The 13,807-nt window shown below is 32.7% G+C and overlaps 1 protein-coding gene across 2 annotated transcripts in view; it reads right to left on the bottom strand.

Moving 5' to 3' along the window:
• Nucleotides 1-12,090, bottom strand: part of LOC148606847 (uncharacterized) — a 47,041-nt gene extending 34,951 nt beyond the window's left edge. The window contains exons 1-2 of one of the 2 annotated variants that reach the window (XM_088543454.1): nucleotides 11,982-12,090; nucleotides 8,005-8,103 (exon numbers count right to left, since the gene is read on the bottom strand). In XM_088543454.1, coding sequence (XP_088399580.1) covers nucleotides 8,005-8,017 — 13 coding nt within the window. In that variant the 5' untranslated portion in view covers nucleotides 8,018-8,103; nucleotides 11,982-12,090. The remainder of the gene's footprint in view (nucleotides 1-8,004; nucleotides 8,104-11,981) is intronic. The other variant, XM_088543455.1, reaches the window with a different exon arrangement.
• Nucleotides 12,091-13,807: the final 1,717 nt, after the last annotated feature.

Here is a 13,807-nt window from a genome sequence, read left to right as displayed (position 1 = left end):
ATCATGTCAATATCTGCAAGCCAAAGGTCTGAAAAACTTTTCTTTCTGTGAATTTAGCTAAGTTCAAAGCCCATAATATCGATAAAAATATTTGAAGCAGAACGAAATGCAAAAATGACCTGTAACTTATCATGGTGAACTTATAAATCAAAAATCATGTCAGTATCTGCAAGCATTTAGAAAAAAGTCAGGAAAACTGTTACTTCTGTGAAATTTGCTAGGTTTAAGGCCCATAATTTGGTAAAATCATTGGAGTGGAATGAAAGTTGACCTGTAACTTATCGTGGTAAATTTAAAGACCAAAAATCATGTAAATATTTGCAAGCGTTTCAAAAAAAAAAGTCTGGAAAACTGAAGATAGACTGTTGGACTGACAGGGTAAAAAACACTATACCCTCTGCAACTTTGTAGCAGGGGTATAATGATAGAATTTTTTCAAGTCTAAGTTCAATTTTGCTAACAGCAGGTCAAAACTGCATGTCAAATCATGCAAACTTTAGCAGCAATGATTATAATCAACCATACAATTACCTCTTATCTAGCTAGAACTGTTTCTCATTTGGTAAGCTACAGCTCAAGTGCTACAAATTGTCTCATAAACACCTGAAGCACTGAGTCAAGGAAAACCTCAAATATAACAAACATATATTTGACTTTTTATGAGCAACTCATCGGGTGTTTCTAGAAAAGCAGAGGATGCTTACCCTACCGGTGTACCTGGTCCATGCTCCTAGTTTAGTGGAGTCTGAGTTGCTCATTTACTTTTGTTACTTTGTATGTATGATTTTAGTTACTTTATGTTCTTTGTTGTGTATGTCTGTTTTCCATGTCTGGTCTTTGTCCCTGGAATACATTCTTTTGATTACTGCTATAACCTTGGTTCCCTTGATTACTCTTACATACAACCCAAAATTTTAAGCTAAATAAACCGATCAATGTCTTAGAATATGATTTCAACAATAGGTTCTGATGTACAAAACACTAGTCCTTTTTTAAAAGTCCCTTGAACACACAGAGCTCTATTATTACATATAATCCTGGATACACGTAGTTTTGAAATAACATAAAGATCCTTAAAACATGGCCAGATAGAATGATCAGAATCTTATTGTTATTAAATTCTTCCAATAGGTGATAGCAGTACTAAAAACCTGTTAACATTAACATCAGTACACAATTTGTTTTCAACCTACAGTACAGATTGCAGCATAGTCTGATAAATACCTGGCATACATCATACCTGCCAGATATTTATTGCTCATTGATTCTGAATTAAAAGGACCCCATTCCACAGCATCACCAGTGGTTTCTATGTACAACAGGAAGTGACTAATTAACTCTCTAGTACAGGTAAAACCTTTCTTCCTCTGAGCTATGTGCCATTTATAGAATAATTTCAGGTAAATATTACATTTGGATCATACAAATGCATTTAAGTTTATATACATTGTACATTCTAGAATTTAAAGTTTGCATATAAGCAGAAATTAGAGTGTTTTTATTCAATCTATAATTATTTTGAATTTTAATGTCTATTTTTGTAATTATGTAAAATATGATTTTTAAAAAGAATTAAATTCCATTTGCACATGCTGCATATAATTATAATCTAGTAAACATTGAAAGAATTGAAAAGAACTGTTTAAGCGTTTAAACATATGTTGTATATTTCCAAAATGTGACCAAAATTTGAGGTGGTCACTGCACCATTCAGTATCCAAACTTGTGTTTGTTTTATTGTATTTAGGAAGTAAAGGCTAATGTTGAAGTATACATGACTGCATGTGATTACTTATCTACACATATGTTTAAAATAGATGGAGCTTGTAAGCAAATAAATATTTAATGTTTGGTTAAAAAAGTGCATTAAAAAATAATGCAATTTTCAAGTTTATTTGAAATATTTTCCATTTGGGGCTGATTTTGATTTTGTAACATATCACTTTAAAATCCAGGAAAATAAAATTTAACAAAAATCAAGAAATGAAAAGTATATTTATTTATTTTCATATACATGTATTGTTACAGATTTAAGATTTTAATTCTAATAAAATAAACTGTTTAAATTTTAAATATAGAAATTTAATGGTTGAGATTTTCTGAAAAATTCAGATTCAGTCTTTTCATAGTAACTAGCTCATACATCCAGTGTTCATGTAATTGAGAATTTAAAGCCAGGTTGACAGGGTTTATACCCACTTGTCCTGCAAAATTATTTTGACTAATTAGATAATTTTGTTTTTATAAAGTGTTGGTAGTGTTATAGTCTTTTCCATTAATTGCCAATAAATCACTTGGAAGGATAGCACTCAAAGATAAAGAAACAGATACAAACTGCTCATCCAAACATCTACTCGTTCATCAAACACATTAAACAGATTCAAGCTGTCAATGAAGTAAACATCATTCAGATTGCCACCGGAGGACTACCAGCACGAAAACACAGAAAGTACCGCAATATAGACACCAGACTGCAACAACTCAAACAAAGACTTCACAACAATGAGATGACAGTAGTGCAGTATGCTGACGCCGCCTCTCAACTGATACATCTTGGTTAGGTGATAATGAACATTTTGTGTGACAATGAACATTTTATGAAAACAATGTGATGTATTAGTGCTTATAAATGATATTTGTAGTGCAAATGTAAACATTTGTTATTTTCATTGTTATATTTATGAATGAAATAAAATATTGAGATATATTTTGCGTAATTTTTTGCAACCTACATGTTTACAAAGAAAAAAATAGCACTATAATGGTAACTCCATACAAAACATAAACCAAAATGCAAAATATATAAATGAAAGTTTTTGACTTTTATTTATATATTTTACAGACTTTACCTTTTGAATGTGGCTACCTTTTCACACAATTTAAAATAGACTATAGATAGCTCCCTTTGATCTTTTGTTGATAAACAAACAATTAACAGGTAATTAATAACTACATACCTCCCACTTGTCCTACAAATTTTCACCTATATTTTACCTGTAATTAACAAATGCAGGACAAGTGGGATGACACCATTGACAGGATGTGGAAAAGGTCATAAAAGGGGGTCATAAAACACAGGCACTGATTACACAGGCATGATAGGTGCTATGGGTCCATAGAAATACCCCAGAATACCCCAAAACATTATAGAATAATCATGATAATTATAGAAAATATTTTTTTTTCTATTGACACATGCTATATTTGAATAGAAATTTTAAAATATTAAAAACTGGTGAGTTTTGACAGAATGTAGGATGGAAAGTCACAGGACAAAAAGTCACGGACAAAAAGTCACAGGATAAAAAGTCACAGTGGAAATTGAAGCCAAAAAGTCACAAATCATAAAATGTTGATAATTTTTAAGGCAAATATGAAATAGAAATATTTTTTTTTAATTTTTGGGGGGATTAATTTTTAGTTTTGTATTTTTTTTTCAAATAGTTTTTTTTTTCAATTATGGTAAAATAATAAGAGTTTTGCTAAAGTTAACAGGCAAATATTTAATTTTCATGAAAAAGGTATTAAGATTGTTTTGAAGTATTATTTTTTTTCTTTTTTGTTGAATATACATTTATACATTTGTAGAAGTGAAATTTCAGGGGTGCAGAGGCAGCCTGTCCACAGTCCTACACAATGAGAATCCAGTACCAAGTCAACCACATAACCATGCACCACAAGAAGACTCAGCAAATCTCATAAGATGTCGCAACAACATGAACCACAAAGCAGAGTCCACTTTCAACAAGCCCAGCCAGATCTTCGCAGAATGTGTATCAACTACATCCAATGCAGTAAAAGCCATGCTTCCTACAGAAGACAATGTTAAAAGATCCATCAGACGTCGCAGACCTCAACTTCCTGTTCCAGCATCTCTACAAGAGCTTACAGTGCCACCTGAAGTAACATTTACAGTAGATGACGACCCGCAGACTTTCCTCCTCCACGACAATGGTCCAGAAGCCAGAATCAGAATTATTGCCTTTGCAACAGATGACAACCTTAGACATCTAGTAGCAGCAGACACACTATACATGGATGGTACCTTCGACACAGCACCACCGTTATTTAAGCAGATCTTCACCATTAGAATACCATTCGGCAACACCTTCATCAGCGTGGTCTACAGCCTAGTACAGAAGAAGTCATGCCAAGCATATGAAGAACTCTTCCAAGCAATCATTGACAAGTGCAACAACATGGGTCTACAGATCAACATCACCAAAGTGGTAACAGACTTTGAAGATGGTCTACTCAGAGCAACTTCAGCAGTATTCGGTCGTCAATGAGCACCAAGGCTGTTTCTACCACCTGACACAGGCAACCTGGCGTAAGATACAGAAATTCAGACTAGCTACCCACTACATGAGTGATCCAGTGTTCGGCCACTTCTGCAACACCTTAGATGCCTTAGCCTTCCTTCCAATAGAAGACTTACCAGAGGGTATTGCCTACATCCGATGCCTCACACCAGAAGAGCCAGCAGACCAACAACCTCAGCTGATGATGCGCTGTACACCGCCTATGTTCCAGCCTGCTGTTTGGAGTGTCCACAAAGCCACTATGGAATGCAACCCAGAACCAACAACGTCTGCGAAGGTTGGAATAACAAGTTCTACACACTGGTTGGTACGTCTCATACTAGTATTTGGACCGTCCTCAACTGGTTTCAGCGTGAGCAGTCTACTGGAACAACGATCGTTCTCCAAGACGCAATCGGTACACAGCCAGCAAAGAGAGTTCGCAGAAGATAGTTCATTTCCAGAAACGACTCCAGAATCTGTGCCAAGACCATGTATCAGTCAGAAAGACAGTTCCAGAATTCCTGAATGGTGTCGCCTTCAACATTTGCCTGGGTAGACGTACTACAGCTGCAGGTGCAGAGTTAGACATTTCTAACTAAATAGACTTTCAACAGTGTTTGCTAAAACAGTGACAATAGTGAAAATGAACTCGTGTGTTTAAACAAAATGCTCAAAGTGATATTGTGTGTTTAAAGAAAACCTTGCAAAACTTTTTATTTATTGACTTTCTGTGCTTATATTGTTGGGTGTTTATTGTTTTGTATAAAATGTCTATATGGTGCTATATAAAGTATTGTGACTTTTTGTCCTACTAAAATTGTGACTTTTTGTCCTGTGACATATTGACAGTGTCTTGGCTGGACCATATAAATACCCAAGAATACCTCAAAATATACATTTGAACCTCCAATTTGATTGAAATATGTTTTATTTGATGAAAGATTATGTTTTTATTCATTTTTTCCCAACAAACACCCAGAATTTATCAATGTGACCAGTTACACAATGCTAATTATGCATGGTCAGGTTACAATGATCGGTAGATCCGTGCTGGTTGCATTTTATCCTTCTGTTGTATTGATTATCCTTCTGTTGTCTTGATTATCCATCTGTCGGAACTCACCAGTTTAAATATTTTAATATATTTTTTAAAAAATTTCCATTAAAAATTTCACATCTCAATAGAAAATATATGTTTTCTATAATTATCATGATTATTCTATAATGTTTTGGGGTATTCTATGGACCCGTCTTGGCTGTGAATAAATCATCAACTCTTACAAAAACTAGCCACAAATCACTGAATAAACAAATTTTTTCAAACAATTAGTTTTCAATAGGAGGTAATTATAAATAACCAAAAGTACCGCCATAATTATCGCCACACGTCCCAAAAACTGGAATAAAAACATTATATTTCACCAAATCAAACATTTTTTAATCAATTTGAAGGTTTAAATGTATACTTTTAAGTATTCAGTGGTATTTTGGGGTATTCTTGGGTATTTCTATCGTCCAGGTGCTATTACTTATTAAATATATTTATTTATTTTACTTGTAGTGTATCAATATGAAATTATTTTATAAAAAAAAAAAAAAAAGAAAGGCTTTAAGTCCCGACTCCAAGAGAAAAAAATGACATTATAAAATTTGTTACACTTTGACTGAGTATAAAGTTTAACATATTTTCAATTTTCAATAATTTTCGAAAAATAATATGAGTCAAATCCTTTTTGTTTCAAACTTAATACTGATGCATATGCCTATATGTACTTTTTACATGTAGATTTTTATTTATTGATCGTTCTATTATTTTCAATTTCATCTTGAATGGAAAACCAAAACCTTGACATCTGTAACTTTTAAACTAACCTTTAATTTTTCCTTTTTAAATTGAAAGATAGAACCATTTGTCTGCATTAAAACAAAACCAAAAAAATACAACTTTTTGTGATTTTATATACATGTATTTTTTTTTCTAACTAAATGACTATAAAGTTCCCTGATATTTTCTTATAAGCCAAAATAAGGACTAACAAAGTCAATATTCTTCTTCTTGTCACTATTTAAAAAATAAACCACTGAATTAATATCTTAACATTTTTTGTCATAAAATTCTAACCATAACTCAATAACATTTCACTCATCCCCTATTTAACTCCGCTACTTGTGCCTGTATAGGTAAAATGTACCTGGGATACCACAACTATTTTCCAATTAATTAATGAGCTGTATATTAGAAATAACAGAGGTAAACTTCTAAGAGTAGTGCCATGTATGCCAAGTAATGGAGGTATACCTGGCTTTTATCAGACTATACTGTACTGTAGCTGTCAGGTTTTAGTTTGTTTGAATCAGTGTTTTTTGTTTTTGTTTTTGTTCAGAGGGATATGGGATAAGAATGTCCAGGGAATAATCTAGGTGGCGAAATAGAGATTTAAGTGGCCAAGAATTTTAAAATTGGCAAGTTGCCAACAATTATATAATATATATAAGTATTATGTCTCCTGTTGCTAATTAATAGAACAAACTTTTAGACATAATGGTTAAATGCAAAGAAAGGATCCAATTTTAATGAATGCTGCTGTACTGAAATGTACAAAACTGTGAGAGATACAAAAAAAAATGGACATTAGGATGGTTTCGGGTGTTGGGTCACAATATTATTTATAAGTTTGTGTAGATTTTGTCAAAAATGAGCAAATAGCATGGAATCCTTTTCTTTATCGGAATAACTACCTCCTTTTTTGTAAATATTTGGATCAACCTTCACATTTTAACCTTCGAATGAAAAGTGAAGACAGTTCTATTGACTGGATTGGTACTCAGCATCTACCTTAAACATGATTTTCGTGCATACGACTGGTGAAATTATAAAATTGCATAGGTTTTTCATTTGTAGACAACTTAAATATCAAAAGTAAACGACTACCTTAGTTATGTAAATAGAAAGAAATAAACAACTGGTACTGATAAAAGGTTAGAGGTCAACTGATTTTAATTGGATTCTTGTTAATTCAAATCAAATATTCAGTTTGGAGTAAAAGTTGTATATTGGTTTTGTTCATTGGCATAAAAAACATGAAATTGACCTCAATATTTTTTTCATAACTGTAAGGGGGACCTAAATGTTGGCATTTGAACCTGAATCGGGTATGTCAATGGAACAATTTTCCTGCAGCAGTGTAAGAGACAGTTTCAGATGCTAACAGGCTTTACAAATCTCTGGTGACTGCTTTATGAATTCTTTGATCTAAAGTGATAAAAATCACATCAATAATAAGCTTTTTCTAATGACAACACTTATTTTTCCCTTTTTTAGCCCCTTATTTCTAAGAGGGGTAAGGCAAAAACCTCCAAAATTCAATGGGGGGGTTCCACCATGTCCCTAAGAAAAATATGTTTAAATTTCAAAAAGTTTTACCCCAGCTGTCGAAAATCAAAGTGCAGCTAGAATTGTTTTTTTTTAATCTTGTGAAAATTGTAGCGTGAACAATATTTCAGATTACATGATGTAAAATAAACTTATAATAATACATTTGCATTTCCCATATTATTTAGAACTCAAAAGTCAGATGAAATTTCATCAAAATTTTTAAATTGGGAGCCACTTACATGTACAAGTATCTAAACTTTACCCTCAAGCAATGTGATTCAAGATTAATGTACAAACTCTACTATACATGTAGCAGTATCTTACCAGATTCATCCATTTAGTCCTATTGTACTTTTACATCCATACTCCTCACCTGCCAATTTACAGCCCAAATAACTGACTTCAATAAGTTAAAGAATGGATCTGAAATGTACAAACAAGTCTTGTTATCTGGAAATACTAGACATTGCTCCTATGGGACTGGCATCCCTGAAGCCTGTTAAACCCTGTACCATTCAGGACCAATGTGGAGACATAATTCATATCAGACACAATTTTTATGGGGATAAACTATTGTGAAAGTACTTTTATTCTTGGATACCAATTGTCGTGGATAAGGGAAGAAACACAAATTTGTGGATTCGTGGATTCTTGAATTCGTGGTTATAAAGATCAAAGAGAATCTCATGTTTGTTGGGAACCAATTTTTTGTGGTTTGGCCTACCCACGAAAACCATGAAAATTGGTACCCCATGAACAATAGTACTTTCACAGTAAGCTCTTTGTACACACAATTTGCCATTTCTAAAACACCTAACTCCATACCACAATCAGTAATTATTTTTAGGAGAATACAATGACAGAATATGACTGCAAATTTACTTTAAACATAAATTCCTAACAGTATCCATATCCTGATACGGTAATCTAACACAAGTTCCATTACAATCCTGAAAGTTTAAATGTATATTTTCAGGTATTCAGTGGTATTTTTTGGTATTCTTGGGTATTTCTATGGTCCAGGTGCTATTACTTATTAAATATATTTATTTATTTTACTTGTAGTGTATCAACATGAAATTATTTTATATAAAAAAAGAAGAAAGGCTTTAAGTCCCGACTCCAAGAGAAAAAAATGACATTATAAAATTTGTTACACTTTGACTGAGTATAAAGTTTAACTTATTTTCAATTTGCAATAATTTTCAAAAAATAATATGAGTCAAAATCCTTTTCATTTCAAACTTAATACTGATACATATGCCTATATGTACTTTTTAGGTTACAGACCACCAATTCAACCAATGAGCATTTGGAACGTACGCAAAAATAGTCCTACGCAGAAATTACCCCTGTTCCTCATAGTGCTGTGAAAAAAGTTCTCACCTTATTTAAAAAATTTAAACGGTTTCTGAAAGGAAAAACATTTCTGTACATTTTATAGGTGCATTTTGCTTCTTGTGATGTGAAGCCTAATCTCCATAATGATTTTTAAGTATACCCCTATCTTGTGAAAACACTGGGATTTCCCATGCTATTTATAGACCCTTCACTTCCGGTGACCAGTACTGCACTGCAAGTCTGCTAACCCCACATGCCATTCTGAGGATTGTGAGCTGACATATGTAGAATCATGCTGATATATAGTCCTCTGCAGGTTAACGTTAAGGTAAAGTCCAGAGAAGCCATTGAATATTGTAAAATTAGCATAGAAGCCTATGGAAAGTGGAATTAGTGGTTTTTAGCCTTTATTTACATGTAGGTTTTTATTTATTGATTGTTCTATAATCGGCAACCCCTGTCAGTATTATTTTCAATTTCATCTTGAATGGAAAACCAAACCTTGACATCTGCAACTTTTAAACTAACCTTTAAAGAAAGAGTTGCCCAAGTTTTATGTCTTAACTCAATTCTTTACCAGTGATGTTTGGACATAAACCATGTAATTCCTGAACACTGACTCCCCTTCTATTAAATATAACGGAAAGAAGAAAAGATGTGCCCAATGTATTTTAAAAATATAAGAAATACATGTGGATGTAAATAAAAAAATAAGTTTTCTTATTATTTTTTTTAATTAAAACTTCAAAATTTCAATTAGGTTTGAAGTTCCGTCACAAAATGTACTAACAAACAGACTACATATATAAACGTCTCAGAATGTGACAACTATTTTCGCTACACTGCTCCATCGGATCAAATTGATACAGAGAAAATAATGTAAACTAATAGAACGGTCTGAAAAATTCCCAACAATGTTAGAACTGTCAACTTCGCTAATTTTTAGTCTTTCCCTCCGCGGGACTCGAAATTGTACCGCTGTGACATCTTTGGCAACACTGCCTGCATAAAGTCCAGCGCCCTAGACCACTCGACCAGCTAGGCTATATAAAAATTTAGCTTTCACTGGATGGAGCAGTGTAGCGAAAAGAGCTGTCACATTTCTATTGCTATCACTTGATTTGTATCACGTTTTTAGAATATGTAATCAACTTATGATTAGTAAATTATGATCTGTGTATGGAAGCCTATATCGGCCACTCTTTTTTTTTTTATTAAAAAATCTATACAATCAGTTGAAAAATTCAAGAAAAAAAAAGACTGGAGCAATCAATATAGGCCCCTGTATCTGTGTGTTATTGGTATTATTTTTTACTTTATTTTATCACTTTAACTCGATGAAACCACCTTATCCATCTGTCATTCCGTACTATTCATTCTCGGCTCCCAATGGATGGGTTTGTTCTCAAAATTTGGTGTTGCTTTACAAAGATGGGGCCCCAAGTTGTAAGAGATTTCGGTTAATCTCCAAAATCAACTTCCTGTATGAGTTTGACATGCCCAGAGCAAAACAACGCCTGCAGCTTCTTTTTTTGGATGAAGGGAATAGGACCAGACATGCAGCCTTCGGTTCTGCAGAAAAAGTTATAATTGAAAAATAGGGCAAAAATTTTTAAAAATCAATCATTTATTCCAATTGATATAAATAAAAAAAAACAGCTCAATTTAATTTAAAAAAAACCAAACAATTGGGAAAATGATGTTCAAGTTAGCCAAGGCTATCTTTAAATAAATGCATTGTACACTGTTTATTGAAGAAATTATGTAGCTTCTTGTCTAGCCCTAAGGGTATACAAGCATTTCAAAAAGATATTACTTCACCGTAAAATGTTTTAATGATAACCAGTACATGTAACACCACCAGAGAGAAACTTGTTGACATTAGGCCCGCCAGTCCTCCAGCCAAGTTTATTAAAAAATAAATACAATTAACTAATAAAATGACTGGTGAATTACTAAAACTTTCCTTTATTAGAGGTTTCCCTAGACCAATTCAGCATGGTGCTGCACCATGCCTTCATCTTCTAGCATCATGCTGCCCTCATCATGAATTTTACAAACTCAACTTTCAAGTTATGATTTAATTTAATTATTTTCAACTAAATTGCATGTTAACATGTACGCCTGATGTGTTGACACCCATTTATGATACTTATACAATACCATACTAGGGTGAAGGATGTTAATATTGCAGGTTTCAGTAAATAAATTACCCTAGTGTCAATGTTGGGTGCCCCCAATGAAACACTCTGTGACAGTTAAGTGCCCTCAAAGTACTTAAATAACCATGCCTTTACAAATTCTTGGGGAAAACACTATGAACCCTCTTCTTTTTGCCTCTCAATGTCACGTTTCATCGTCACAAAGGCCGTGCTACTGTGACGCCAAGAAAACAACAAGTTTTTGACAGGGCCAATACATCGGCCCTCTGGCACTGAAAGGACTACCACTTTTGGCTGATGATTGGCCCTTTGGCACAGAATTGGCTAAATTAAAGCTAGTCACCTCCAGTTAACTAGCTAAACCAGTTTATTCCCTCTTAGGCGTTAAGCATTTATAAGCATTATGTATCATTGCTTTCTGTGACTTTGTACTTGATTAAATAAATTGTGTGTTTCATCATGTAGTTCTTATTTACAGTTTTTAATGACAGAGCCCAGAGCACCAACAATCCATGCAGGGTATACTGTATGAGGTTTGGTCATAGTTATTGACAGGTCAAATCTAGAAAAGAAATACATCAGCAAAAATTCAAACACTTACCATCATTTATTTAAAGAATATCACAATACTTATACGGTTAGATTGATATTACTTTTTTCTTACTCTTATTCTTAGTCAGATTTTAAAGTGTTAATTGGCCATTTTCATTGAGAAACTTGCACAAACAGAAGACTACCGTTACACAAAATTTGAACTAAGCTGTTTCAAAAGACGAATGAAAAAACTGTTTTACTCACAAGTAAATGTGACAACCTAGGTCTTGCAATTTTAGTTTCGACCAAAACTTGTTTATACACATTTCAAACACTGTTCCAGTTAAGGACTCGTTACTTTTAGAACCCGATCCGGGAAGTGGAAGGTAAAAAACCCGGAAGAGTTGTTCTTTTTAGTTGTGGTTTATTTTGTAATAAATAAGTAAGTAAAAATGAATTTTCCAAAAGCATTAAATCTAGAATAAAATCAAAACAAAAAAAATCGTCACATTCTGAGAGGTTTGTATATCTATCTATCTATCTATCTATCTATATATATATACACACAAACATCTCAGAATGTGATGACTCTATTCGCTACACTCCTCCATCGGATCAAATTGATAGAGGGAAGATAACGTAAACTTATAGAAGGGTCTAAAAAATTCCCAACGATGTTAGAACTGTCAAATTTGTGATACAAATTTTTGGTCGTCCCCTCCGCGGAACTCGAACTCGTACCGCTGTGACATCTATGGCAAGACCGCCTGCACTAAGTCTAGCGCCCTAGACCACTCGGCTAGCAGGCGATATATATATAAATCCATGCTCTGTGCTAGAAAAACTATTTGATAGGCTTATAAGCCCGATTATTCTATATGGCTGTGAAATTTCGGAAACCAATTGTAATTTAAAAAAATAGTGAACCATTTGAACATCTCCACTTAAAATTTATAAAAGAAATCTTTGGTATTCGCAGCAAGGCAACACATTCTGTATGTTTAGCAAAACTAAAAAGACAACCTCTCAGAGCCAAAATTATGGTTCAAGTTATTAAATTCTGGGAACGCATTATTAACTCCAATATCACCCTTGTAAATGAAATATATAAAAATATTCCACAAAATAATAAATGGTTGACAGCAGTTCACAATTGGATAAAAGAACTTGGTTTTAATTACATTTTAACTGATACAGATCTACTTAAACATAATATATAACATAAAGCAAAGAATCATTGATTAAGGTATTCAAAATCAACTCATTGAGAGATAATAAGAAACTTCCATTTTTTAAAATAAAATCTATAAGGTTAACAAAAAAAAAACCGTCTTATGTTGATATATGTAAATACAAATCGGACAGATCTATAATTGCAAATACCGAATTAGTACCCACTCTCTTTCAATGGAGAGAGGACGATACAAAAACATTTCAGTCAATGAGCGCATTTGCAAATTATGTCAATTAAATCAAATTGAAGATGAAACCCATTTCTTCATACACTGTTCCGCCTACATTAACTATAGAAATGATTTAATAACTAAAATTAAAAAAAATATATAAACCACTTCAACTCACTAATAGAAAACAACATAAGTTTGATTATTAACTTTAACTCACTCCCAATACTCAAGGCAACAATTGATTATATAAACAACTGCCAAGCTTTCATTCAAAGTGTAATGTTATAATTTTGTGGTTGGTCTCCGTCGTCCACAACATTATACATGTAATTGATAGCAATGTTTTGTTTATACAAATGTATGTACATTATGTTATTATTGTGTCATGACCATTTAATGAAAATGTGATTGAACAATAAATAATTTGAATTTGAATTTATGTAGATAGCAACAGAGACAATTATGGCAAGCTGTAGTGGAATTTATTCTCCATTTATTAATATCAATAAATATTTAATAACATGTGATTAAATATTTAGCAACATATTAATAAATATTAATCAACATATGCGCAATTCAATTATTGATATCAATAAATAAAAACACGTGGATAAATATTCATATTCCTTCATTGATATCAACAAATCATTGAATGAATTAGTCACAAGTTAATAAATATCTATT

This window comes from Perna viridis, chromosome 9 (genome assembly GCF_037379345.1).
Source record: "Perna viridis isolate PV_CMFRI_1.1 ecotype Kerala chromosome 9, ASM3737934v1, whole genome shotgun sequence".
Taxonomy (NCBI): Eukaryota; Metazoa; Mollusca; class Bivalvia; order Mytilida; family Mytilidae; genus Perna; species Perna viridis.
This window is presented reverse-complemented; position numbering and strand designations above follow the sequence as displayed.